This window comes from Haliaeetus leucocephalus, unplaced genomic scaffold (assembly GCF_000737465.1).
Source record: "Haliaeetus leucocephalus isolate CR32 unplaced genomic scaffold, Haliaeetus_leucocephalus-4.0 Scaffold1000, whole genome shotgun sequence".
In the NCBI taxonomy this organism is placed as follows: Eukaryota; Metazoa; Chordata; class Aves; order Accipitriformes; family Accipitridae; genus Haliaeetus; species Haliaeetus leucocephalus.
In genome coordinates this window covers 1,223,213-1,246,916 of record NW_010973436.1, presented here as the reverse complement: position 1 = coordinate 1,246,916, position 23,704 = coordinate 1,223,213, and the positions used below count along the sequence as shown (strand labels likewise).

The window sequence follows — 23,704 nt, the reverse complement described above, 5'->3', positions numbered from 1 at the left end:
TCCTGTGTCTTGCACAAGAACAGGCGCTCAGCATGATCTGGACACAGGAGAGATTTGGTACTCACATCGTCCAGCCTCCGATCTGTGCCCAAGGCGAGCAGGTTGTTGAACTCCCTCTCCAGCACTTGTCGAGCCTGAAATTAACAAAAAATGAGCATTCCTTGTCGATGGAAACAGTTTCCAGCACAAACTCCCATCCAAGGAAAGACTGAGAACGACAGAGAAAAAGCCCACGTGCCATCTGAGTCCTCTGCTTTGAAAGGTAGAGTTGAGTTGGTGGGACTGGTAGAGTCACACCACAGCTGTGTCTCATGCTGGCCACCCTCCTCCAAAATCCCCCAAGGATGCTGCTCTTACCTGCGTGTTCTGCGTGGGAATTTGCAACACGAGCGCCAGACTGTTGTGGTCAAAGTTTTCATCGAGGGCCAGGAGCGCCCCGTGCACCCCGCTCTCGACAAGGTTGTTTGCATACTCGCGAAGCCCAATGGACTGGATCCAGTGAATGACCTGGTCGTTGGTCCACACCAACACATCTGCAAAAGAGCAAGGGCATGTCTCAGGGCCAGCTCAAAGCACGCTCTTGGTTTTGCAGGGACCTGATGATGTCCTGAAGTCCGTTCGTACTGCCCCAGGCTGATCCTGGGACTCTCCTTCCTGAGCCAGCAGCAATACTGGGTGCTCAAGTGCCAGAACAGCTCACTTCAATTTACCAAACTAAATGCTGAAATAACAGGCAGAAAACAACTGTGAAAATGAATCCTAAGAACCCACGGCTGCTGGTGTAATTAGGGGCATTATCAATAATGAGATGTAATCTAAGCAGCAGCCAGATGTGCAGGGAATCTCAGGACAGCCAACAAGGAAGGGGAGGCTGAGCAAGCTGGGGGCTGTCCTGAGCATCTGAAATGGGCAGGAGAAGATGATCTGATGCTCAGACTGGATCTTTTCTGTCTTGACACCCTTCCTCCCTCCTCATGCCTGACTGGGGTAAGCTGCACAAATGCACTTGGAGCAATCTGTTGGGGAAATACTGCAGAGAGGTCCCCCCCAGAAGAACAGCCCTGTGGGCATGGTTCCTCAGAAATAACGTTTTTCCCTAAGCAAATGCTGTGTTAAAAATAAGGGATAGGAGAGAGACCATCACTGGGCATCTCTTGGGTTGTTTCTCATCTCCTTCTCCAGAGCTGGATCGTGTATGCAGCTGCTACCTTTGATTTCGTGTTGTGTCTCTTCTCGCCTCCTCTCGAGCTCTTTGCGGTCGTAGTTGAGCCTCTTCAGGCACATGATGCCATACTGCAGGCTGGTGCTGCAAGGACACAAGATGTCACCCACCCCTCAGGAGGGCTCAGCATTGTGGGGCAGGTGGCTTAGAGGGACCCGCGGAGAGACCCACTTCCCTGCTCGCTCTCCATGTGCCCAAAGGACGCTTCAGTTCAAGGTTGGGTCAGGACAGACACGACCCACAGAGAAGATCTTAGCTGGCAAATGGGGAATGTCCCTCCCTTCCATGGTAATTCCCCCCTCCATCAGTTTTACCCTGTTCTACCTGCCTGAGAGCACATGGATCCAAATAACAGTACTCTGTGCTTGGTGGCTGGAGAGGGAAGGGGGAACCTGCCCATGGGGGCTACTCCAGGCTGAAGGGTTCATCCCCAGAGCAGGGAGGGCCCTGGCAGGCCCAAGGACACAGCCCCATGGGTCAGGGTAGATGGTGGTACCCCATAACAGGGCTGGATACTGGTGCTTGAGCAAGGTGGTTGAGATAGCATAAGCCTTCTCGAAGTTGGGCTGCTGGCAGATGACTGTTCTGCCTGCCAGTGGGGTACCAGGTGGGACAAGTCTTTATTTTTCCCATGGTTTGCTCCACAGCCAGAAGAAGGCTTGGTCCTCTGCAGTTTTGCTGCAAGGAGTGTGATGAAGGAGAACATTTGCCCATATGAGCTGCCCCAGACCACATAGTTGAGTTTAGCCTAGAAGAGCCATCCTCCAGTACCAGGACTGGCCAAGACAGGGAGAATCCCTCAAATTGCCCCATCCTTTGCTCCATGTCCAGACTCTGCAAGCCAGGCACCTCCCAAAGGAGAGGACTCACCGGTGGAAGCTGTCCACCATCTTCAAGTGCACTCTGAGATCTTTCTTGGTGAGGTGGTCCAGCATCCGTGCATCAACAAGACACTCCATGAAGTAGCTGCGATACTGCGGGAGACCCAAGCTGGGCAGCCACTCATTCCCAATCCACTCATGGTTCATGTCCCCATAGGCCAGTGTCTGTGGAGAAGCAAATGGAGAAGCTAGGGAGAAACCAGGGCTTGGTGGAGCTGCAGGCTCCCAGGAGAGCTGCAGACTCCCAGTTCAGTGCTACAGCCTGAGGACCAAACCTGGGCCAGAGAAGTTTAATCCTAGTTTGTACTGAAGGTGCTGGAGGGAACAGTCCTGTTGGCCATGGTCTGTGTCCTACTGACGTCTCCCAAGGAGACAAGCAGTAGCCAAAAAGCAAGCATAAGGGATAGTTGGACTTTATGACAAGCTTCTTCCAGAAAAACCACATTCACGAAAGATGAAACAACTAACTAAGAAACAGACTTCAGTGCATTCCCAACTGATTTTTAAGAAGCTTAGAAATCACCAAAAGATCTACTTCATGACTTCAAAATGGAAAAAAAGGTCAGTTTGGGGCAGAAAAACATCCAGTCACTTTCACTGCAAGCTGATTCGAGGTCCAAAAATGAAATAAAATCCACCAAAAGAAAAGTAAAACATTTGAGAGTGATAAAACCAGAAGAGATGGATCCAAGCAGGACTCCTTCCTCCCACCTTGTCAGTTCATGAAAATGGTCTATATCCTGAACTTGGGGCAAAAAAAAAGGTGAAAACTAAATGTCTGTACAGCTAGAAACCTGCCTCCCATGCAGGGTGGCTGATGACTCTTAGGTGGGGGTTTTTAACACAGAATCTGTATCTTACAGAGAAGGTCCCAGAAAAATTCACTCTGCCTGAAGCAGAGGACACTGCTTGATGCAAGGTCCAAAGAGGACCGCCTTGTACTTGAAAGATGGCTCAGAGGAGCAACCACAGGGTGCAGGTTCAGACTCCAACAAGAACTTGGCGAATACTGATGCCCCAAGCTCATCTCTGGGGTGTCCTGCTCTCCCTCCCATAACCACCCCACATACCGCCCGCAGAAAAGGGTGACACGGGGACCTCACCTGTGCCCAGCTGCCTTCCTCTGTGTCCTAAGTGTGACATATGCGGCATGTCAATAGAAAGGACAGGTAAAGTCAGTACCCGGCGGCCCTGCACCATGAAAGCATGTGCCAGGCGTGCTGAGCATGGGATCCCTTGGCATGGCGTGACCCAGAGGGGATGGGGGTCGGTCTTATGGCTGCACGGCTTGGGGAGCTCAGCCTTGTTGACAGGGTGCTGGGGACACCCTGACCCTTCTGGGTTCGGGTTTCACCCCATCTCTCAGACAAATAAGGAGGATACAGGGTGAGGCTTTTCTCATGGGCCTTGGGCTGGAGATGGCACAGACACTGGGGCTCATACATCTTTCCTGGGAAATATGGGTAGTTCTTGGGTCCCCCAAAGACAGATGCAGAGAGAAACCTAAGTTTCAGCTCCTGGGTCACACCGCCAAGAGGGGCTGCCCAACCCAATTTGCCAATTTTGTAGCTATTTCCTCCCTTGTCAAGCCATGTTGGTTTTGCTCAACCTTGCAAAACCTGCCAAGGGAAAGTGTCATGTCCCTGCTGTAACTCAGAGCTCTCCTTCCCCAAAAGGCACCTGCCAGTTACAGGTCTGTGCTACTCAACCAGCAGACAAAAACTTCAATAAAATGGCTAATTCACACAACAAATCCAAAATGCTGCCCCTGCTCTGACATATGGGCATAGGGTCATCAAGTTGCAGATGTTGCAGGACTGCACCTCTCCAAAGGAGCCAGAGATTTTGGGAGCACAGCCACATCCCTCTGAGGGACCCCACGCTCTCAGCCAGTGGTAGGGACACAGTGGGGACAATATTTGGGTGTGCTAAGGTCAATAGGAGATTACACTGTGACTCCTCTGGGTGCTCTCATGCATCTATCTTGAGATGACTCTTGTTTTTTTTCTTTCATTTCTTTCCTCTAACTCACAACCGACAAACTACTCTAGAAACCCAGCAAAACCCACAGGGGCTTGACAAAGGAAAATACATCTGATGGTTTTTAAGCCAGTTTTAGAAATTGTTGGGATATTAAAGGTTGAAAGATGGTTTCTAAACAGGTGCATGGTGCTGGCCAAGAGCTGACACATGAGACGCAGCAAAGATCCCCTTCCCTCCCGGGGTTTAGCACATTAATGCACGCCTGGAGCTCAGCTCGGTAACCGATATGCTGTGCAGCAGCAGTGGGGCTGGTCAGCCTCACCGTCTTGGTGGAAGTCGCCATGTTCTCCATCTCCTCATGTGTGACCCAGACGTTTCCAGAGGACTGCAGAGAAAAGAGCAGAGTGGTCAGGGTAAACCACCATGGAGCTGTTGCCTCAGTTCACAACCGTGCTGGAAACAAGCTCAGCTCAGGCTGATGGAGGATCAGGCCACCCTGGCGCTTGGAGCTGTACTGTGGAGTTCTCACAGTGTCCTTGCAGCTCAGCCTGGTGGCACCTCACTGCCCGTAGGGACCCTGGGCTCTCCATACAGCCACGGAGAGCACAGCAAGGACCACGGGCCCTTTGGCTGCCTTTATACTTTGGCGTTATGATCACGGAGCCTGCAGGCTTGTCTCTGACAGCAGTGACCCCAGCCATGGCCATCTCAGGGGCACACAGCATGCTTGGGGCCTTTCTTTCTGCTGGCTGCTTTTCTACAGATGTGTCTTGGCATTACTGGGGCACGATTAACCTCTTGAGGGGTCTGGGGACATGATCCCTCCATCCACTCCATGTCCTATCCAGGGCAAGACTGGGATTTGCAGTTGCTCTGACTTGCCCCAGGAATTTCACACGGTCCCAGGAAAAGGCTTGTATTGAAATGATTGAGAAAATGGCTGTGCATAACCGAGTTGGCCCTTGTAAATCACACACATGCTGTTTGGATGGGATTTTATCCTCTCCAGGGCAGACAGTCCCTAAGCTTTCCTCTTTGCAGGCTGCTCAGCAGGGTCAGCCTCTTGCTGACAACCTCTGAGTGTGAGGACAAGAGCATTCGCTGGTGCCTTAACAGGAAAGCTCTTCACACTTGATAGCTGTAAATTATCTTTGTGCCTGAGGACAAGTGTCTGGTGGTTTGACCGGTCCGTGAGGTAATGTCACCCCCTTCATGGCCGTGCTTGCCTGTAACACTGGGACTCCCTGGTGACCTATGGACCACTGTGGTCCCAAAGAGCCAGGGAAAGGAGGGCAACAAGTGTGTTGTCCTGCCCCATGGAGCAGGGGGAAGAGGGGGGCTGTAGCATGGAGCACTTACCGTCCGTGAGGTGGGTGGTGCCGAGGGGCTTGTGAGCGAGACCATCTCCTGGATGGCCAGACGCAGTTTCAGGCGATGCAGCGCATTGCTGATGCCAATCTCCCTCTGGATCTCGGTGTCGGACAGGGCCGACATGATGGCTCCGCTCTTCACGTTGGCTCGGCAAGCAGCAACGTACCAGGCCGGCATCCCCACCCAGAGCTGCCAAAACAGGGCAAAGCCAGTGACTGCCTGGTTGACTTACCCTAACTTCCTCTGGCAGGATCAAGGCCATCCTGTCTGAAGCTCAATATCGAAGTTGGATACCCACATGGGGTTCCTTTTTTGTTTGTACCTTGCACAGATGGCCAGCGGGCAGCCCAGCATCCCTATATCTGATGGACATAGCACAGGGAAAGAGCACCCACTGAGCCTTTCAACTCAAAGCTCTAATCAAACCACAACTCTACAGACTTTGTGAGGGATCTGGGGATCTGCTCTGCTCCCCCAGGTTTTGCAACCACCAACCACGTGCATGGACCAAGCATGGTGGGACTGTGGGTTGCTGTACTGCTGCCGAGGGAGCACACTACAGACCGGCGGCAAATGCAAAGCCATTGGTGCATGGGGATGATGCACGGGCGTGCTCTGCCTCACCTCCAGCCAGGAGACAACAGTGGGGCCATCCCAGTGAGCAAAGGGCAATCCTTTCCTCCGAGCTTCTTCCAGGAGTTCATGCCTGGAGGGAACAGAAGTGGAAGAGTGATTTACTGGGGGCTTGTGGGGAAGGAAACAGCTCTTGAAAGGTCATGTAAGAACTAGGTGGCAGCAAAGCAATAAAGGAGCTAAAAGGGCTCAAGAGAGGGTGAAGAGGAGAAACCTTTCCAACAATTCCCAGTCCCATGCCATGGCTTCTCAGCCATCAGGCAGGACATTTTCTTGCTGGGGCAGGGAAGGAAGTTCACTCACTTCTTCCGCAGGCGCCGATCCTTCTCAGCCTGAGCACCCAGCTTGCCAAGTCCCAGAGGGTCCTGCATGCCCACCTCCATGTCGGTCAGCAGCACTGTTGGGCAGGCAAGACATCCTCTGGTCAGTGTGATGTCCCCAAGGTCAGCATGACATCCCCCAGGGTCAGGGTGGGCACTGCCACAGTCCCCATGCCAGGGTGTTGGGGATGCACAATCGCAGCACAGGAGGTGAGTCTCCATTTCCACCCCACCCCCACAGCTCCACTGCATCCCTGGGAAGCCCAAGGGGATCCTTGCCTGCCATCCCTCCTGTTTCAAGATGCTCAACATCAAAGCAGTAAAGGATTTAGGAGTAGAAAAGCAGCTCCCACCAAAGGGCTGTGCAAAATCAAGAAGGTCCCATGGGGAGGGAAGCAGATTTGGGGACATTAAAGATAAGATACAGTGATGGGGGGTCACTATCCTCACTGCAGCTCTTGCAGAGCATTAAGACCGATACTACGCTCATGCCAGAAAAGGCCACAGGGCAGAAAGCATCAGGATCCAACTGCCCTGAAGCTGCAGGGAGCCCGGAGCCAGGGGCCCCAACATCCCCAAAACAGCAGGGGTGTCCCTGCTCCTCTGCCTGTCACCCCAACAGCACCCCAAAGCCAGACAGTGCCATGAGGCGTACAGAGAGCCTGGCCCAAGAGGACGCCCGCCCGGCACGGATGGGAATAGGGCTGCTCACGGACCCTGCCCCGTGGCCCCTTCTCTGCTCAGCTGAATCAAGCGACCCTTCTCTTTTTTCCCGAACAAGCGCCCGATGGAGGATTTGATCCCCTTCCTCTTGGAGCCCTTGTGCAGGGAGTCCTGGCTGCTGTTGCTGCTGGGGTTGCTGGCCTGCTCCTCCAGCGAGCTGGGGATGGAGGAGGGAGAGGAACAGCAAAGCCTTTAGGTTATTCCCGAGCAGCGCACAAGCTGTGGCAAACCCCAGACCGTCCCACAATCCCACACTTGCCCCATGTAAATCCTCAAACCAACAGAGCAGGCACTGGTGTGAGATCCAAAGGGTGCTCCACATACCTCTTCCCATCTTCCTGACTTAGCGCAGGGTGGCCCAGCTTCTCCAGCCGCAATGTCCTGGGTGAGGATGGGGGGGATGTCTCACATTTGATGGTGGTTTTATCTTCTCGGCTTTCATCCCGAGCTGCAGGTGACTGAACAAGCAGAGAAGCCATGAGGCTGGGTGGCCAAAGCCCAGCTCCATCCTTGCCCTGCTGCCTGCCTCTCTCTTGCTCCATGGAGGCATGGCCAAAAGAGCCACCAGGGCCCTGAGGCTTTGCCACGCTCCAGGATTGGCCTGAACTAGAGCTCTGGCAATGGCTCGAGATGCCCAAGCAGATGGGGAGGATGTGGCCATATGGCCAAGATCCTGGGAATAGGGAGGAGAGAGGATGCAGCCCCATGGTCCAGGTCAGGGTGTGGGGACAGAAGCTGCTGGCCCTCAGCAGAGGGCTCTGAGGAGCACAGATGGGAATGTCCCAAAGACACCCTGTCGCCAGAGGGGACACAATATTTGAGGACCCAGTGGCTTTCTGAACCTCCCCATGTTCTGCCAGACCCCCCAGGCTGCCAGCCGGCACATCTTTAAGCACCTTACAGGATCCCCATGATCCTTCTACTGAGTCCCTGGGGTCCCCAGCTCCATCCCGCGCCTGCTGCACCCTGACCTGGTGTGGACAAAGCCAGGAGCAGGCTGGAAAAGGGGCTTGGACAAAAACCAACGGGATGGGAGCCACTCACTAGCAGTTTCCTCCGGTGCTTCCTCAAGTCGCTGGGCTGATTGCAAGGGGGAAAGCGAGAGAGACACAGAAAGGGGGGCAGTTAATGGAGAAACCCCCCCGCAGAACAGTCCCGGGGCCAGGCGTGCCAGGCTGGGAGACAGCAAACACGGGCACCCCCGTTCCATACCACCCTCCCGCACACCCATGTAGATGCCAGGGCATCGCTACCACCCCACACCCTGTCCAGCCCCCCCATCCACCCCATGTGCCTCCTCACCAATGTCATGATCCCCATGCGGTCGAGGTCCTGAGCGGCACTGCGGGAGGAGAGCTTGGGGGTGGAGCGGCCGCTGAGCGGTGGAGACGAGCTGGCCAGGGACAGGGCCGTCAGCGAGGTGGGGATGGAAGCCCTTTTGCAGAGCTGGGTGAGGTTGAGGCCCTCCATGCTGCCGCTCGTGACGCGGGTCTCCAGCTCCTCCGCGCGGAGCTCAGTGGACTCCTTCTCCTCTTGGATCATCCTGGGGGAGCAGTGGGGCTCAGGGCTCAGGGCTCCCCACCTTTCTGGGGAGTCATCTCACACCTCCCAGCCATAGGATCTCCCTACCCTGGGGAAATGCACCTTGGGTGCTGTGACTCAAGCCCCTGATCTCCAGGAATGGCAGCAAGATCCCTCAGGATGCCCATAAACCAGAGCTGAGACACGCCACGATTTCTTTTAATATTCACGGGTGACTTTTTTAAAAAATAATGATCCTTTCTGTGAGCCAGGACTGGTGCAGCTGAAGGACAAGGAACCACGTGCAGGAAGGACCAAGCCCTGTGGCTGGATGTCCTGGAGCCATTTCCCTGGCTGAAGCTGGATCAAGACCTCAATTTTAGGGCATCAGAGCCTCCTTCCACCACCTGGCAGTTTGTTGCCCCCCTGGAGCCATTTCAGAGCAAGGCAGTGGTGGGTTTTGGCCATGGTCGTTACCTGATCTCCTCATTGATGGCATCCAGCTGCTCCTGGAGCATCATGGCCAACGTCTGGGCATCCGAGTGCCCACCAGGGGAAAGCACGTCCATGGAGCTGAATAGTGTCTCGCGGTCATCCTCATCCACATCAGAGATCTCAGGGTCGCTGTCGAAGGCATGAGGCCCCGTGGCCAGGACGCTGCCTGCCTGGGCCTGCTCCCAGTCCTGAGGGAACAAGGTCCGCTGGTCCTACACAGCATTCCCATGTCTCCAAAGCCAAACTGGAGACCTCCACGCAACAGTCACACCTCAATGCAACCCCAATGGGAAACTCTTCCTACCATGTTACTCCTGTCCACACACTATGTGAAGAAAATTGCCCCATGTCCTCAAATCAAGGACACATGAGACCAGCATGCAAGGCAGGAGACCCCAACCCCAACTCTGACCCCATGCTGGCATGAAGTTGGTTACCTTGGCTGTCTCCTCTCGTCGAGCAGCAAATCGGCCCTTCTGTGCCCGAGGCAGGCCCGGGGCTGTCCCAAAGGGCTCGGCCGGGGCATGGACCACGGCACTCAGTGGGAAGCGCAGGTCTGTGGTGCTGCCCATATGGGACCTGGGGAGAAAGAACCCTGTTGTGGACATTGCTCCAGGCAATGATGCCCTCATCCCCAGGCTGCTCCCCTTGCAGCCCAGGCTTGCTCAGAACAGAGGAGGATGAGGCCACTCTGGAATGCCCACACCAGTGATGCTTGCCTGCTCTGCATGAAATGATGCAAAACCAGACTCCATAAAAAGGTGCCCCATTCCTCTGACGCTGGGTCTGGAGATGTGCTCACAGACTGTAGGAAGCTCAGCCCTGGGCCCTACCCTGCTGCTACCTCCCCCTTTGCTGCAGTATCCACTGGGGCATCCAGCCAGTTCTGGCCAAAACCACCCTGCGCAGTAGGTCTGCTGTGAAGCCGTGGGCTGAACGGTCCCCTCCTGTCCTTCCGTCTCGAGAACAGCTTGAATCTGCCAATATGTACAGCACGTCTTGTGCCTGTCTTCTCCATCCCCATGGTACAGAAGAGGGGCCAGCCGGGGAGCTTTTCTCCTTCATTTTATGTTTTCTTCAACATTTGCATGAAAAAAACCCCTGATGAATAAAATCCCATTTGAAACAGATCTTCCAGGTGCGGGGACATGAGCATCTTTTGGGATCTCCTAGAAGAAACCAGCTGGGACTTCTTCATCCTCCTCCCCCACGCTAGGGCACAGGTCTCCATGCTAGGCAGAGCAACACAGCGGCTGCTGTTGGACATGAGGCCACTTTTTGCCGCTAGTGGTACTCATTGCATATCTCCACATTGCCTGGTTGCTCCTCCTCACCCTGAAGACCCAACCATGCAGCTGAGCAAAGTGCCTTCCCGGAGCACGGGGTCATTACTCCCTATATGCATGGCCACAGGAGGCATGAGGTTTTTTTGATTTAAGATGACGAAAGCAGTTGTCCAAGACAGATCAGTGTTTTTCCACCATGGTGGGTCTAGTTTCCAGTGCAGATACGGATCTAGGGCCCCAACCCAGCATCCCACCAAACCCAGATGAAACCACTAACTGAGCAGCTTGGCTCAGCGTCAGCTTGGTGTTTGCAGACGAAGGCACAGCCCAAGTTTCAAGGGGTTTTAAGCTGTGGAGCCACTGACAAGCTGCTCCCGCGCTAAAAACAGATAAAGGCACCTTAAACAAAAGCTGACATTTCAGCTGAGGGATTATTCTGGCCTCTGTAACTCAAGCTTTCTGCTGATTTTTCCTCCAAGAAATAAAAAAAATAAAAAATCATCCATGCTATTCTTATAGATCCATACAAAGAGGTCCCACACATGCTCCAGACACTCCTCTGGCACTCAGCTATCCTTCATCCTCACAAGCTCTTCCTCACTCTCCCCATTTCTTCTCTTCACAACAGATACGGGGCCTCCAGGCCTTCTCCTCTCTGCCACAGCTGCTGAGAGATTTGAAGCTGGTTACACCGGTTCCTTTCCATCTTTTCCAGCCTTCCTGAGAGGTGAATTCTCCCCACTGGTGGTCACTCTCATTGATCCCTTGCTGTCTCTAACCCACATCAAAAGTGCTCAGGAGAGGATGTGGTCTCCCAGGCAGCTGCAGCAATGCAGTGGAGTGCATGTCGTGCTGGCACCCTCCTTTTCCAACCCCTTGGTTTCCTGCAGCAGTGCTGGGTACCTCAGTCAGTGCCGGAGGCTGAGACCTGATGGACTCACCTCTCCTCCTGAGGCTCGGGGCTGGCACGTCCCCAACTCCCCGCTGACTTGAAATGAAAGGGTGTGGGAGGACCATTGTAGAGAGGAGGGGAAAAAAGGGGAGGAGGGTGTGTGTCATTCTCCTTTGCCGGCAACACCTCAAAAGAGGTTCCTCCTTCTCCACCAGCCCATCCCCAGCGCACTGCAGGGGACAAAGGTGTTTGGGGAACATCTAGCTTTCATAGAAAATTAAGCCCTAAGCCCTTTATGCAGAAAAAGAAATTATGCCCAGTGGTTTTTCGTCCTTAGAACAGTAAACTTTGGGCCATTCAGTTGGGCTGGGCTGTTCTCAATGGTCTATGTCTCATGCCAGCACAGATTTGCGTGGGGGACAGCACAGCCAGAGCCGACCCTGCTGTGATGAACCACCCTGCAGTCCCACACAGAGGCTTGGTGAAACCAGAATTGCCTCATGCCAACAGCATTGTGGGGCCCTGAAAGCAAAATGCTCCAAAAGCCATGGGTGCAGGATGCAAGCAGGGCATGTACGGGCTGGCAAGATTTTGGCAGGTGGCCCTTACCTTGCGTGCACACTCTCCACAAACGTCCCACTTCTGGTCTTGAGCTGATCGACCTCCAGCCTCAGTTTGTCGATCTCATCAGACAACCGTCGCTGTTCGGGGCGAGACAAGAAACAGGCAGGGGTTGGTTTTGCTCTGAAGAGCAGCCAGGTTTGGGGCAATCCACATCCTTAACTATTTCCAGGTTTATATTCCCTTTAAAAATCCCCGTCCCAGGTTCAAAGCACCTTTGATACATCAGTAAAGAAACAGCTCATGCAGGCAACAGTGAATGATGATGCTGGGGCTATGCTGCGAAGGGAGGGAGGGAGTGATCACAGGCCAGACAGACAGACAGACACGTGCTCAAAGTGATGCTGCTTTGAGAGACAAAGGAAAATTGGTCCCACTAGGATGCTCTGGTTTTGCTCCAGACCACACATGCACATTTGCCTTGGCAAAGGGCTGGCAGCGAGGGACCTGCTAGCCAAATTTGATGCTCGCCCTGTCCTTCCTGCTGCCAGTCCCATCCTCATCGGGAACCTGCGCCTGCACTAAGTGGCCGTGCTGTCCTGTGGGAGATGCGAGGGGGACGCTGCAGGCAGGCAGGAAGGCAGGGGAGATGGGAGCCTTCAGGCACAGCAGGATCCAGTCCTGCGGGCAAACAGGCTGAACCAGGGTGGGTAACATGCAGGCAGCGTCATGCAAGTCTCTGAGCTCTGCCAAGCTGAACAGCCATGGCCACAGAGCACAAGCAGTGCCCACACATCCTCACCGCGTGCAGGGAGCATCTGGGAGAGCAAGGCCCTGGGTAAGGGGGAAAGCAACGCCCCCAGTGCCCCCAACCATGCATGAGACATGGGGCACATCCCCAAAGCTCCCATTGCTTCAAAAAGCTGCAATCCTCATGCTTCCCAGCACAAGCCAACATGGACTTGTGTTGCAGACCCTACTTAGATGCTTTATCTGAGGGCAGGGGAGGTGTGAAGACCTACGGGGCCTTCTGCAAGCTGGGTATGGAGCAATCTTCCCCCCAGTTTGAGTGAGGGGGTCGAGAAAGCCTTGGGGCAAAGGGGACGTGGCTGCCTGTGCAGCACTGTCCCTCGCAGCCAGGCTGCACCGAAGAGCACTGGGGTAAACCCTCCTCTAGACATGTGGGCGAAGCCACCCTGGCCTCGCTGCTGTCCTCGGGGGGGGATCAGGGATGGATGAGTGTGATAGAAATATGGAGATGGGACTGAACGTGCCTGTTAGGGAACTGAACCGGGGGTCTCCGGGGAGGTGGGTGGTAGCTTCCATCCAGCCACTGCGTGGGTTAGTTTGTGGCCTCCTGCTGCTGGGCGCTTTGGGATCCCAGCTCCTCCGAAACTAGGGTATTTTAGGAGGCGCCACTGCCACTAGCCGGGGATTAGGAGCGAGGAAGCGCAGTCACTAGGGCAGGCTCCCTGCAGCGGCATTTACCTTGTCGTGCTGGTGTTCCTCTATCTGCTTTTGGGTATTTTCCAGCTCTTGTAACAATGTGTTCTTTGAAAAATGAAACAAAAGAAAGGGGAACAAAAACAGGAAAGAAAAAGAGAGACCATTTAGAAAACGGCCGTGTGGCCTCCTGGGGATGGCCAGTGTGGAATCACTGTGTGGATGGTGTGACAGACACCTGGCAGGAGGGATGGCAATGGCTTCCTGATCTATTCCTCACCTAGCTGCCCATAAGCTGGTCTTCTCTGCAAACCTCCTGCTCCTTAAGCAGGGCTGCCATAGCCCAGCTCCTGCCCCACACCAGCACCAGGGCATGGCTATGGAGGGCAAGTGGTGATTAGAGATTTGATGGGCAGGGCTTAAAGATTAGGAAATGTGTCTGAGAGGAGATCAACTCCTTGAGCACCTGGATCAAGGGCAAAAATGTCCCCTACATCTAAGCTAGGGAATAGGCAGGGGGAAAGAAAGATGCATTTGCAACTGCCTGACCTAGCGTTCTTTTTTGGGAGGTGCTGGCAGCCAAACAGGGTCACTTTTGCCTGCGGAAGACCTGGAGAAATTCTCTGGGTAAGCCAGTGACGGCAGCAGGCTGGGAAGCAGACAATGCTCCTTTGCAAGGTGCCACCGCTCTGGTCCCTGTTGCTTGCTGGGGTGGGAATTTGGACTCAGCCCCATATGTTGGGTCCTGCTCTTTATCTAGAGCCACTCAGACCTACCTGCTGAATGAGTGGACACGCTGGCACAGCCAGATCTGGATGGGGACAGGAGGTGCAAAGCAGCAGGGAGATAGACCCAGTCCTGGAGGCATCAGCTGAGGGATGCAACCCCTCCGTGTTCTGACTTGCTATGGGGAGTCCGGTCCCCGCAGGAACCCAAATAGAGGTGAATTACCAAGGGCTGACCTCCCACTGGCGTTGTGAGGTTAATCCTTGCTCTGAGCCACCTGCTCTCCCAGCTAATTACATTCATGCTGGCGCAGCAGCAACTCCAGCTGGCTCCTCAAAGGAAAGCCCAGCTCCCCAGGAGGAGTGGGGTGGGAGCTGGGAGGCTGTTCATGGACTCTGCTCTGGCTTGGAGAAGGCAGATTGGTCCAGGCTTGAGGGACAGGAAGGTTTCAAGGCAGCATGTGGAGGGGATGGGCAGGTCAGAGAGAATGAATGCTGCATTTTCTCCTGAAAAATGCAGTAGGGTTTTGCTCTGACAGCCAGGTGCAGGCTGCAGTCAAGGCTGTGCCAGAAGAGACACAGGGAAGCGAGGGAACAGAGCAGGATGGATCCTGCTGCTGTCAGAGGTGAAAGGCAGTGGGAAGTGGGTCTTACTGGGCAAGGGCCAGCTGGAGGCAAGTGTGCGATGCAGAGCACACTTCCCTGCTCTCCCACCAGTCCCAGTGCCCAGCTGGCATCCTGCATGTGATCATTTCTCCATCCCTGCACAGGTACTTCCAAACCCCTGTGCTGTGGCTGGCTGAGGCTCTGTGCTGGAGGGGCTGCAGACCACTCAACCCCTCACCAGCCCCCCAGACGACCCCCTGCCCCACAGCCACTACCTTCTCCTCCAAAGCTGCCATCCTCTCCTTGAGGTGCAGCTGCAGCCTCTCATTGGACTCGCTCAGCAGACGGTCCACAGTGTCCGAGAGCCGCTTGTTGTGCTCCTCGTTCATCTTCTCCCGCTGGCGGGCCTGCAACGGCAAACAGCAACCGGCCATGTCAGATCCAGTGGATCTGCTCCTCCTGCCATGAGCGACTCGGTGCCCTCCTGCCATCCTGTGCCTGCTGGCATGTCAGAGCTGGTCCATGGGACAAATCCACCCCTTCCAGCACAGACTGGACAGTCTGCTGGGGCTCTGCTGGTCTCTGCCATTTCCCAGCCAGGAATGAACTGGAGAGAGGACAGGATCCAAAGAGATCCTGCCTGCCTGACCCTCAAGAAAGTTTGACCTATGCATCTGCCAGGGACAGCCACACTGGCGGCACATTCCAGACCCCAATGGGTGCTGATGGTCTGGATTTGCAAAGGTCTCTCCAAATCTCTGCCCTAGGCCAAAACAACCATGGACTTCCCCAGGGGCACATGCTGTAATGCCACCTGGGCAATCCATGAAATGGGCATCACAACCTTCTGCATGGACAGTCCTGCCACTGGCTTAAGGAGCACAGCAGGGATTGTGCAGCCCATGACACATCAGCTCGGCCTCCCTGTCTTTTTGAGGGGGAGCACCCTTTGCTTCCAGCGCCCATTGGTCTTGCCCTGCTGCTGATCCAGGCTTGGGGGAAGAGCTGCTGGAGCCTTCCCCTCCAACCTGCATTTGGGGGTCCCAGCTTGTGCCAGGGGGTGATGCTGGGAGAGGAGTGGATGTGGCATGCTAACAGCAAGACTTGGATGCCTGGGAGAGGTGGAAATCACAGCAGAGAGTGTCATGAGCTCCTGTGTGGCTCTAGTTTAAGAGATCCTGGATGGGAAAGGATTAACCAGGCTCCTCTCCCCATCCTGCTTCAGAGATGCCAGCAAACCAGCCCTTTATGGTGTGCACAGGTACCTAGCCAGCAAGGCACGGGGGAGCCAAGGCCAGATCAGGACCCACAAGGGCTCCCCCGTCCAGGCTGAGCAGCGCTTACCCTGGCTAGCTCCTGGTTCTTCTCCTCTAGCTGACTCTCCAGCTGCCGGAGGTGCTCCTCAATGCTCCCGTGCCTCTCTTCTGCCTGGGAAAAGCAGAGCAGCCCTCTCGGATGACGCTCCCCAAAACCATGCAGGCCCTCCTGCATCCCTCCCTCCATCCTTCCATCCGCATCCTTCCCTGGGATGTGGCGGTCTCTCCCACTGCCTGCATCCCTGCCATGGTTCACTGTGTGCTGTGAGCATAAAACAGCCCTGCTAGCAAGGTGATGGGAGATGGAGGTGCTCTGTGAACAACTAGGCACCCATTCCAACACCCGGGAAGGGCAGGGCTGGCCATATCCACACCTCCCTCCAGGCCTGCACCCTCCCAGATCCAGCCTGGGTCTTTCCTCTTCCTCCTCATCCCAGAGTGGTCCCAGCACAAGCTGAAGGCTGTCCACACCGACAGGGCCATCTCTGCCTTGGAGAAAGGAGCCGAGGGAAAGGAACAAACGCCACGCATGCAGGACACATTGAGAACTTTAAAAACGGTGCATTGTCCCTGCAGCCATGGGGAAGGCAGAGGACAGCAAAGCTCAGAGGTTAGGAATGAGAGCAGGGTGCCTTGGGCCTGCCAGGGACTCCATCACTGCAGGGGAGTTGCCAGTCCTGCCTCTTCCTCTGGTTCCCGCACTCCCTTCTGGCTCTGGTGCCCAATCACCCCACACACTTGCCTTGGTGAGTGCAGCAATGCGCTGGGCCAGCTCCGCTTCCACCTCGGGCAGCGTCTCTGCCTTCCGCATCGTCTGCTGCAGCTTCTGCTCTGCCAGCTCCAGCAGCTCCTGCAGGTGCCTGGCTTTCTCCTCACACTGCAAGACAGGGCAGGATGGGTGGCCGGCACCAAGGCTTGCCTGCTTTTCCCATCCTCAGCACCCACTTCTCCCTCCCAAGTCCCCGGGGTGGTGGGGAGTCTTTGGGTCCAGGTTCAGTACCTGGCGGTGCAGGGACTCCTTGTTGGCCAGCTCGCTTTCCAGCTTGTCATTGAGGTCATGGATGGAGGTGGCTTCTCGCTGGGCTGCCAGGTAGCGTTTCTCCAGCGTGGTGATCCTCTCCTCCATGTCCTCTTTCTGAGCCAGTGCCTGGGGAAGTGATGGGGCTGTCACATCCTGATCTGTGACCACCAATTTGGGAATAACTGGGCCACCCAGCTCCTGCAACCCCCAAGTCCAAGCATGCAATGAAAACCCTGCTTCACACAGGGATGAGGGACAGCAGAGTGGGAGAGTGATAAAGGGAGAGTCAAGCAATCACAGAGAAGCCTTCTAGCATGGACACAGCTCACTGCCCCAGGTCTGCAGCACACCTGGGTATCTCGGTGTCTGCTTATAACCTCAGAGAAGTCCTGCAGATGGACTTGGGGACAATCTCCCAAAGGCAGTGGCCTCTTTCAGGGAACACAGGCCTTCACCCTGCATACAACAGGAGTTACAATCCCTTCCCAGCCCAGAGCATGTGGAAGCTGCTGTGAATGTCTCTGCAACTGCAACTGGCTTGGCAGTGTGAGAGGGCAGTGTCTAACCTCTCTGAGGTCCCTCTGGTACTTGCTGCTCATCTCCTCCGATTTGATCAGATCCTTCCTGGCGGTGCCCAGATCCTCTTCCAGCTCGGCGACACTGGCAGCCAAAGCAGAGATGCGCTCCTTGGCCTGGACCACTTCGAAATTCTGCTTCTCCAGGAGTTCCTGCAGCTCCACCACCCGCCCTGCCTCATCATCCGGGTGGACGGAGCCATTGGAGAGCCGCTGCAAGGCAGCAGAGAGGGAGGCGGATGCCAGGCTGCCCCAAAACATGGGCTGGCATTGCCTGCAGCTATGCAACGGGAGAACATGGCCCTGCAGGGACCCAGTGAGGTGGTGGGGAGTGGAGACATGGGGCTCTGGGACCCCCTGTCAACAGTCTCCGCTAGCCAGGTATGTGGCTTCTCACAGGTACGATGGAATAGGGATACCTGAGGGCTTCCCAGAGCATCTCTGAGAAGCAGAGTCCCTAGAAGCATCCAAGCAGAAGCACAAATTCCCCTCCACTCAGAAATAGCCTGTATCCACCAGGAAGGACATTTCCCAGGGGGTTGTACCCCAGGGGAGAGGGAAAAAAGTTTTCAGCACCCTGGAGCCAGCAACAAAGGAGTTGGAGAAACAATGGCCTCAGTAAGCATGGTCAGAGTAGGGATTTCTGGGGCGCTCACCTTCCAGGGAAGCTTCTGTGCTGACTCCTTGGTCTCCCTCTCATCCCGCTCACCTGCTGGGGTCTCCCGTGTAGTGCCTTGCTGCAGAGCCGTCACCTGCATGACAACAGGGCTTAATGAGAGAAAGCAGATGAGACCAGCTGGTCTGGCCATGGGTGAGGCCAGCCCTGGTGCACCCAGGTCTGCAACCAGCTTCCTGCTGGCTTCCTCCACTGTCATATTCAGCTAGTGCCTATGGCTGGGGAGGAACTGGAGGGATAGGGTGAAGAAGAGAGGGCATGCAGAGATACTGTCAAGGCTCAGCACTGATGGAGGATGAAGCCTATCCATCCTGCATGGACAGAGCAGTGCTTGCTACAGCACGCAAAGAGCCTGAGCCCAGCAGTATGGTTTTCCTGGTGAGCCCTCGGGGACCTGAGCCCTGCATCCCAGGACTGCCTCCCAACTCATTTCACTAGTTTGCAGCCAGCCAGACTCCAAACCTGGTGCAGACATAGCCAGCAGGAGCAGGGGATATCCACCGACATCGCACCCTGTTCTGCTGGGGGAGGATGGGGAAAAGTCCCTCCTGCAAGGTAACCGAAGGCCAGGCACTGCCTCCCCGCTGAGCCTGGGGAATGACCACAAGACACATCCTGGGAACTGGAAAGAGGAGCAAAATTTGGCCAGGCAGAGGCTATAAGGATGGATCTTTACTTTTGGCAGTAGTGGCTGGGCACAAACTTCAGGAAGGAAAACAGGGTTAATATCTCTCCAAGATGAAAAGGGCTAGATGCTGGGGACAGCAAAGTCCCTATGCCAGGGCCCCAGCAAGGAAGGAGATGGGGGATGCAAGATGAGGTGCTTGGATCAGCAAGGTTTGGGTCTCTGCCGAGGCAGGGAAAATCCCAAGTCACTCAACCCCCCTGAAATGATTCAAGTTCAGGTTGCTTCTGTCAGTGAAATGAACACCAAACAGCAAAACGACAGAGGAAACCTTGCCTGCGAGACAAAAGTTTTCAGAATATTTACACAGTTTCCTTAAATACAGACAATGCTTCATCTAAATAGCTATTTTAGAACAAAAGCCTTACATTTAAAATGCCCAAATGCCATTTCTCTGGTCTGCATGATAATTTGAAGGTGGTATTTCAGCAAATTCAACATGAATTCACAAATGTATCACGGAGCAGTCCGAGCCCACCGGGCACCCCAGCAAAGGCCCAGGGTAGGCTGCCCAAATACCTCTTACCTGCCGATGGGCATCCACGAGCTGCTCCTCCAAGGTTGCCACTCGCTCTAAGGCTGCTCGCAAGCGTTCCCTGACCTGCAGTCATGTAAAACAATGGGAAGGGCCATTATTAATCCATGATGAGGGTGTCCAGGATCTAGGCAAGCTCCCAGCCCCTTTTGTCTGGCTGACAGCCAGGCTTAGGTGGATTCACATGCAGGGCACAGGCTCAGGGATGCTACAGCCCATCACCTGGGAAACCAAAAGCATGTTGGAGAGGAACAGCCTGGGCCAAGTTTTCTCTTGGAGACCTATGGCCAGGATGGCTTGAAGACATCTTTTAGCAGAGGAAGGAGATACTTGAGGCAAATGAATCAGGAGGAACAACAAGAGTTGTAACGCAAAGACTGAACCAGGGTACCAAATGCCAGTGCTCACCACTGCCATGTGAGTGACCCAGGGAAGCAAGTTCCCCGTCCCCAACAGCCTCAAACCCACAGCATCCACTCGGCAGCCCCACCAGCTCCTAAAATAAGGGTGCTGCAGCTTGCAGGATTTCCAAGACCTTCCTCCTGAGGGACCCCATGTCACCACCCAGCTTAACAAAAAAAAATGGCATCCAGCGGGAGGGAGGAGGAGGGTTCGGAGAAGGTCAGCTCTGAGCAGGGGATGCTCATGGAGCGAGCTGGGAGAGGTCCCAGCAGCCTGTCTCACCTTTTCATCTAGTGCCTTGTGATGCTCAAAGAGTGACTTGAGCGCCTTGAGCACCTCGACCTCACTGGAAACCCCGGACGGCGACTGGGCCTGACGCTTGACCACGGTCATCCTCAGGGACCGCTCATGCCTTGACACCAGGCACTCCAGGTGCTCCAGCAAGAGCTGCAAGAGGGCAAGTGTGAGGCTCTCACCACCCTGGGGGCTGTCAGTGCCGATATTGGCCCAGCAGCCTGCAGTGTCCCACATTTCTGAGGACTAAAATCCAGACAGCAGGTTTTATATGCTTACCCGGGTGTTATTGCGCTCAGCTTTCAGCTCTGAGATCTCCTCTTCCCTCTCCAGGAGCTGCTCCCGGCATGCACTGAGCTCCCGTGTCAGCGTTGCAAACTCCTGCAGAAATCAGGGCACGGCCGTGAGCAGGGAGAGCGGGATGGAGACAGAGCCAGCATTCCAGCCCCACTGTCGGGACCTCCAGCACAGAGCATTTCCCATCTGAATCCAACCAGTGAGAGATGGCGACACCAAGGGGAACACTGAGAAATCGGTGGAGAAGCATAGCCAGGCTGGGAGGTGATCTATTCCTGGCTTCCCTAAGTGCTTTGGACAAAGAAGAATGCAGCATCCCAATATTTATCCATTTGGTCTGATGTCCAGTGACACAAGAAACCCCTCTACAGCTCCAGAGGTGCTCGATGGCATTTAAAGCATACCAGTCAAGGCCACCAGCATGCTCCCATCCCCACTGTCCCCTTGATGCAACACAGCAAAGCACCCACCTTGGAGCATCCCATCAGGCTAAAACTCACTGCAAAGCCACAGCTGGCCAGGATGAGTCCCCTGCCCCTCAGCCAGCCTCTGCCACAGCCTCAGGACCTGGCATCATCCAAAATCTCATTCCAAAGGAAAGAGCAAGATCTGCCCCAGTCCAGCATGTGGGGCCCCATCGAGCTTCTTATGGGACACCCCAAGCCCCAAATCCCAGCTGAGAGAGATGGGGAAGAGCAGGAGACGTGGCAGGTGCCACCAGTCCTTGTTCCAGTCACCGGTCCCTCCAGGGAGGTGACAGCCAGCGAGGAAGAGCCATGCGCAGAGTAATGCCAAAGCAGAGCTGCAAAGCCAGCACATCCTTTGGGATATGATGGGCTCCTCAGGAACAGAGCAATATCACACTTGTGACTGTGTCAGAGGGGGAAAGAAACTTGCTTTAAGTTCCTAGGATGCAGGAGAGTCCATTTTCCCTTAAAAAATGAAACCCAAGCACCTGGGTTACCCCAGGAACAGTCTCCCATTGCTCCCAGTTGCTCTTTCAGTCACCAAGTGGTGTCAGGACTAAGTGACATTTTGTAGCTGGGATTTTTGGGGGTGAAAAATGCAAATGTGGAAATGCTTCGTGAATTTACACCAGTTTCACAGCGTTGTTGAGAAGAACTTAAAAAGGAAAAGGGTTTCAGAAGAAGCTGAGAAGGATTTGGTTGAGCATTAACAAACCAAATTTCAACTGGGGGCTGAGAGCTGTTTTACAGCATGAAATTTTCTTTCACTTTAATTCCCAAGTTAAACAAATAAAAACCCTTCAAACTGAAGCAAAACGTTGAGGCTTAGGTTGAATCAAATGCTCTGCTCAGCTCAAAGTGAAACCTCTTGCGACAGCTGACGTCCCTCCAAGAAATCAAGAGCTTTTTAATCTCTGTTTGTCTCAGCTAGATTTTCCCTCTCCCTTCCCAGCTCAAACTGCTCGCACTGGTGTGGTTTTTAGCCTGGGGTTGGTGGGGACAGTGGCGTCACTGGTGATGCTGAGACGCCACAGCGGGACAGGACCCAAGCATGCTGCAATGTGGAGGAAGGGAAAGAACAACTGCAGTGGCTGAAGTCAGTCATCAACCCTATAAATAGCTGCTTTTCTGCCCATCACCATGCCTCAGGGCTGCTGCCACCTGACATCCTTGCTCCAGCATCGCCTCAGGGCCTGAGTGCCCTGGCTCCTTTCCAGGCCCAGTCCTGCCCCATCACTTCCCCAGGGACCACTCCAACCCTGGGGTCATCCCTGTCCCCATCACTTGTCCCCCAAATCAGTCACAGCACCCCAAACCTCTGTCACCAGCCTCTGCTGTGCCCAGGCACTATCCCACGCTTGCTCTTGGACTATCCCACAGCCCCCAAAGCTCAGCGACCCCACTGCAGAGCCAGTTCCCCCAGGAGACTGCTGTGCCGGCCAAGCCTTTCCCAGAGCTGTGCTCTCCCAGCCAGTGGGGATTACGGCTTGGCACAGCCCAGCGGCACATGCATGTGCGTGCGCACCACTGGGTTATGCAAGCGCTGTGTGCAACAGCAAGCAGCTTGCGAGCATCCCCGTGGACTATATTGGTGCTGGGAATGCCGGTGAGCAGAAAGTGTGCGAGAGCGGCAGCGAGAGGTGCCAGATTAGGTACCCATGCACCGCTGGCTGCTTCAGATTTAGGAACACGTCACTCCCCCGGAGTCTCTCAATACGCCAAAAGACAGGCAGCAAGGCTTAAGGAGCTCAGCAAAAACAATCTCGCAGCCATGATGGCCCCAGGAATGTCTTTCAGCAGCCCAGGCTATAATGGCAGGTGACATATTGGCTGTGGACAATCTCCCAGCACCGGGGCAGGGACCCTGTGGATCAAAAGCCCCAGATCTGCAAAGGGTGGAAACCTCTTGCTCTGCCCCATGGCTGACAGGGGAAACTGGGGCTGCAGACGTGGATGCTCTCTCCACTGAGGTGAACAGGGCTATGTGTAGCGTGGGACAGATGGGACAAGGCATCAGAGGCAGCAAGGGAAGAAGGATGCCACATTGGGGACAGTGATCACCAGTGCTCAGCCCTCCTCACCCCACATTGCCTGCACATCCAGCCCGGGCTGGCCAAGCTGTACAGATTGCGCCTGCAATCAGGCTTTCATCCCAAAAGGCAAGGAGATTAAAAGAGAGGGAAAATCTGCTGGAGAGAGACAGGCAGCCCCCACCCCAGCCAGCCCAATGCAATCCATGGGTCAGCAGGTCAAAGCGTGGTGGTGGCAGCTCCACTCCCGGGCACAGCACAAAGCTCCTGCCCAACCCTATCCCATCAGGGTACTCCTCTCCAAGCCCTCCACCCCACCAGGAATGGCTGGCCAGATCCTGTGCTGTGTGCCCCTGCAAGGCTGCCAGGCCTGGAGCATCCCATGGCAAATAAAAGAGACCATGACAACTGTCCTTCCTTGGGGAAGGCTGCAAAAAGAAGCATTTACCGCCAAAAATAGCAATGCCCCTGCAGGGAGACAGGACAGCATTAAGGGTTAGCTGGGTACACAGAGCTGGGGGCACTTGCAAGCCTGATTTTGATGCCTTGGGAATAAAAAAATAGGAATAAATTACTCCAGCACCCACCTGTAGCTATCTCCATCAGCCCCGGCTGTGCCAGATGTCTGCCCTAACACTGCCACCTTGCTTCTGGGCCACTGACAAGCACCAGACGAGTTTGGGGACCATGAGGACAAGCTGTCCCCAGCCTCTGGCTGCAGTGTCACACCGTGGAGTGCAGCTT

General features: G+C 54.9%; 1 protein-coding gene across 1 annotated transcript in view; it reads right to left on the bottom strand.

The window, feature by feature from the left end:
• PPFIA4 (protein tyrosine phosphatase, receptor type, f polypeptide (PTPRF), interacting protein (liprin), alpha 4) overlaps positions 1-23,704 on the bottom strand; it is a 30,963-nt gene that overhangs the window by 2,162 nt on the left and 5,097 nt on the right. Inside the window, exons 2-26 of the mRNA XM_010584552.1 lie at positions 20,446-20,547; positions 20,155-20,319; positions 19,462-19,536; positions 18,231-18,326; positions 17,566-17,787; positions 16,979-17,125; positions 16,717-16,855; positions 16,007-16,086; positions 14,938-15,069; positions 11,937-12,028; positions 9,587-9,728; positions 9,132-9,337; positions 8,436-8,676; positions 8,178-8,213; positions 7,458-7,591; positions 7,127-7,290; positions 6,394-6,487; positions 6,082-6,163; positions 5,446-5,646; positions 4,409-4,471; positions 3,207-3,233; positions 2,093-2,268; positions 1,209-1,306; positions 358-533; positions 66-134 (exon numbers count right to left, since the gene is read on the bottom strand). Coding sequence (XP_010582854.1) covers positions 66-134; positions 358-533; positions 1,209-1,306; positions 2,093-2,268; positions 3,207-3,233; positions 4,409-4,471; positions 5,446-5,646; positions 6,082-6,163; positions 6,394-6,487; positions 7,127-7,290; positions 7,458-7,591; positions 8,178-8,213; positions 8,436-8,676; positions 9,132-9,337; positions 9,587-9,728; positions 11,937-12,028; positions 14,938-15,069; positions 16,007-16,086; positions 16,717-16,855; positions 16,979-17,125; positions 17,566-17,787; positions 18,231-18,326; positions 19,462-19,536; positions 20,155-20,319; positions 20,446-20,547 — 3,159 coding nt within the window. The remainder of the gene's footprint in view (positions 1-65; positions 135-357; positions 534-1,208; positions 1,307-2,092; positions 2,269-3,206; positions 3,234-4,408; positions 4,472-5,445; positions 5,647-6,081; positions 6,164-6,393; positions 6,488-7,126; positions 7,291-7,457; positions 7,592-8,177; positions 8,214-8,435; positions 8,677-9,131; positions 9,338-9,586; positions 9,729-11,936; positions 12,029-14,937; positions 15,070-16,006; positions 16,087-16,716; positions 16,856-16,978; positions 17,126-17,565; positions 17,788-18,230; positions 18,327-19,461; positions 19,537-20,154; positions 20,320-20,445; positions 20,548-23,704) is intronic.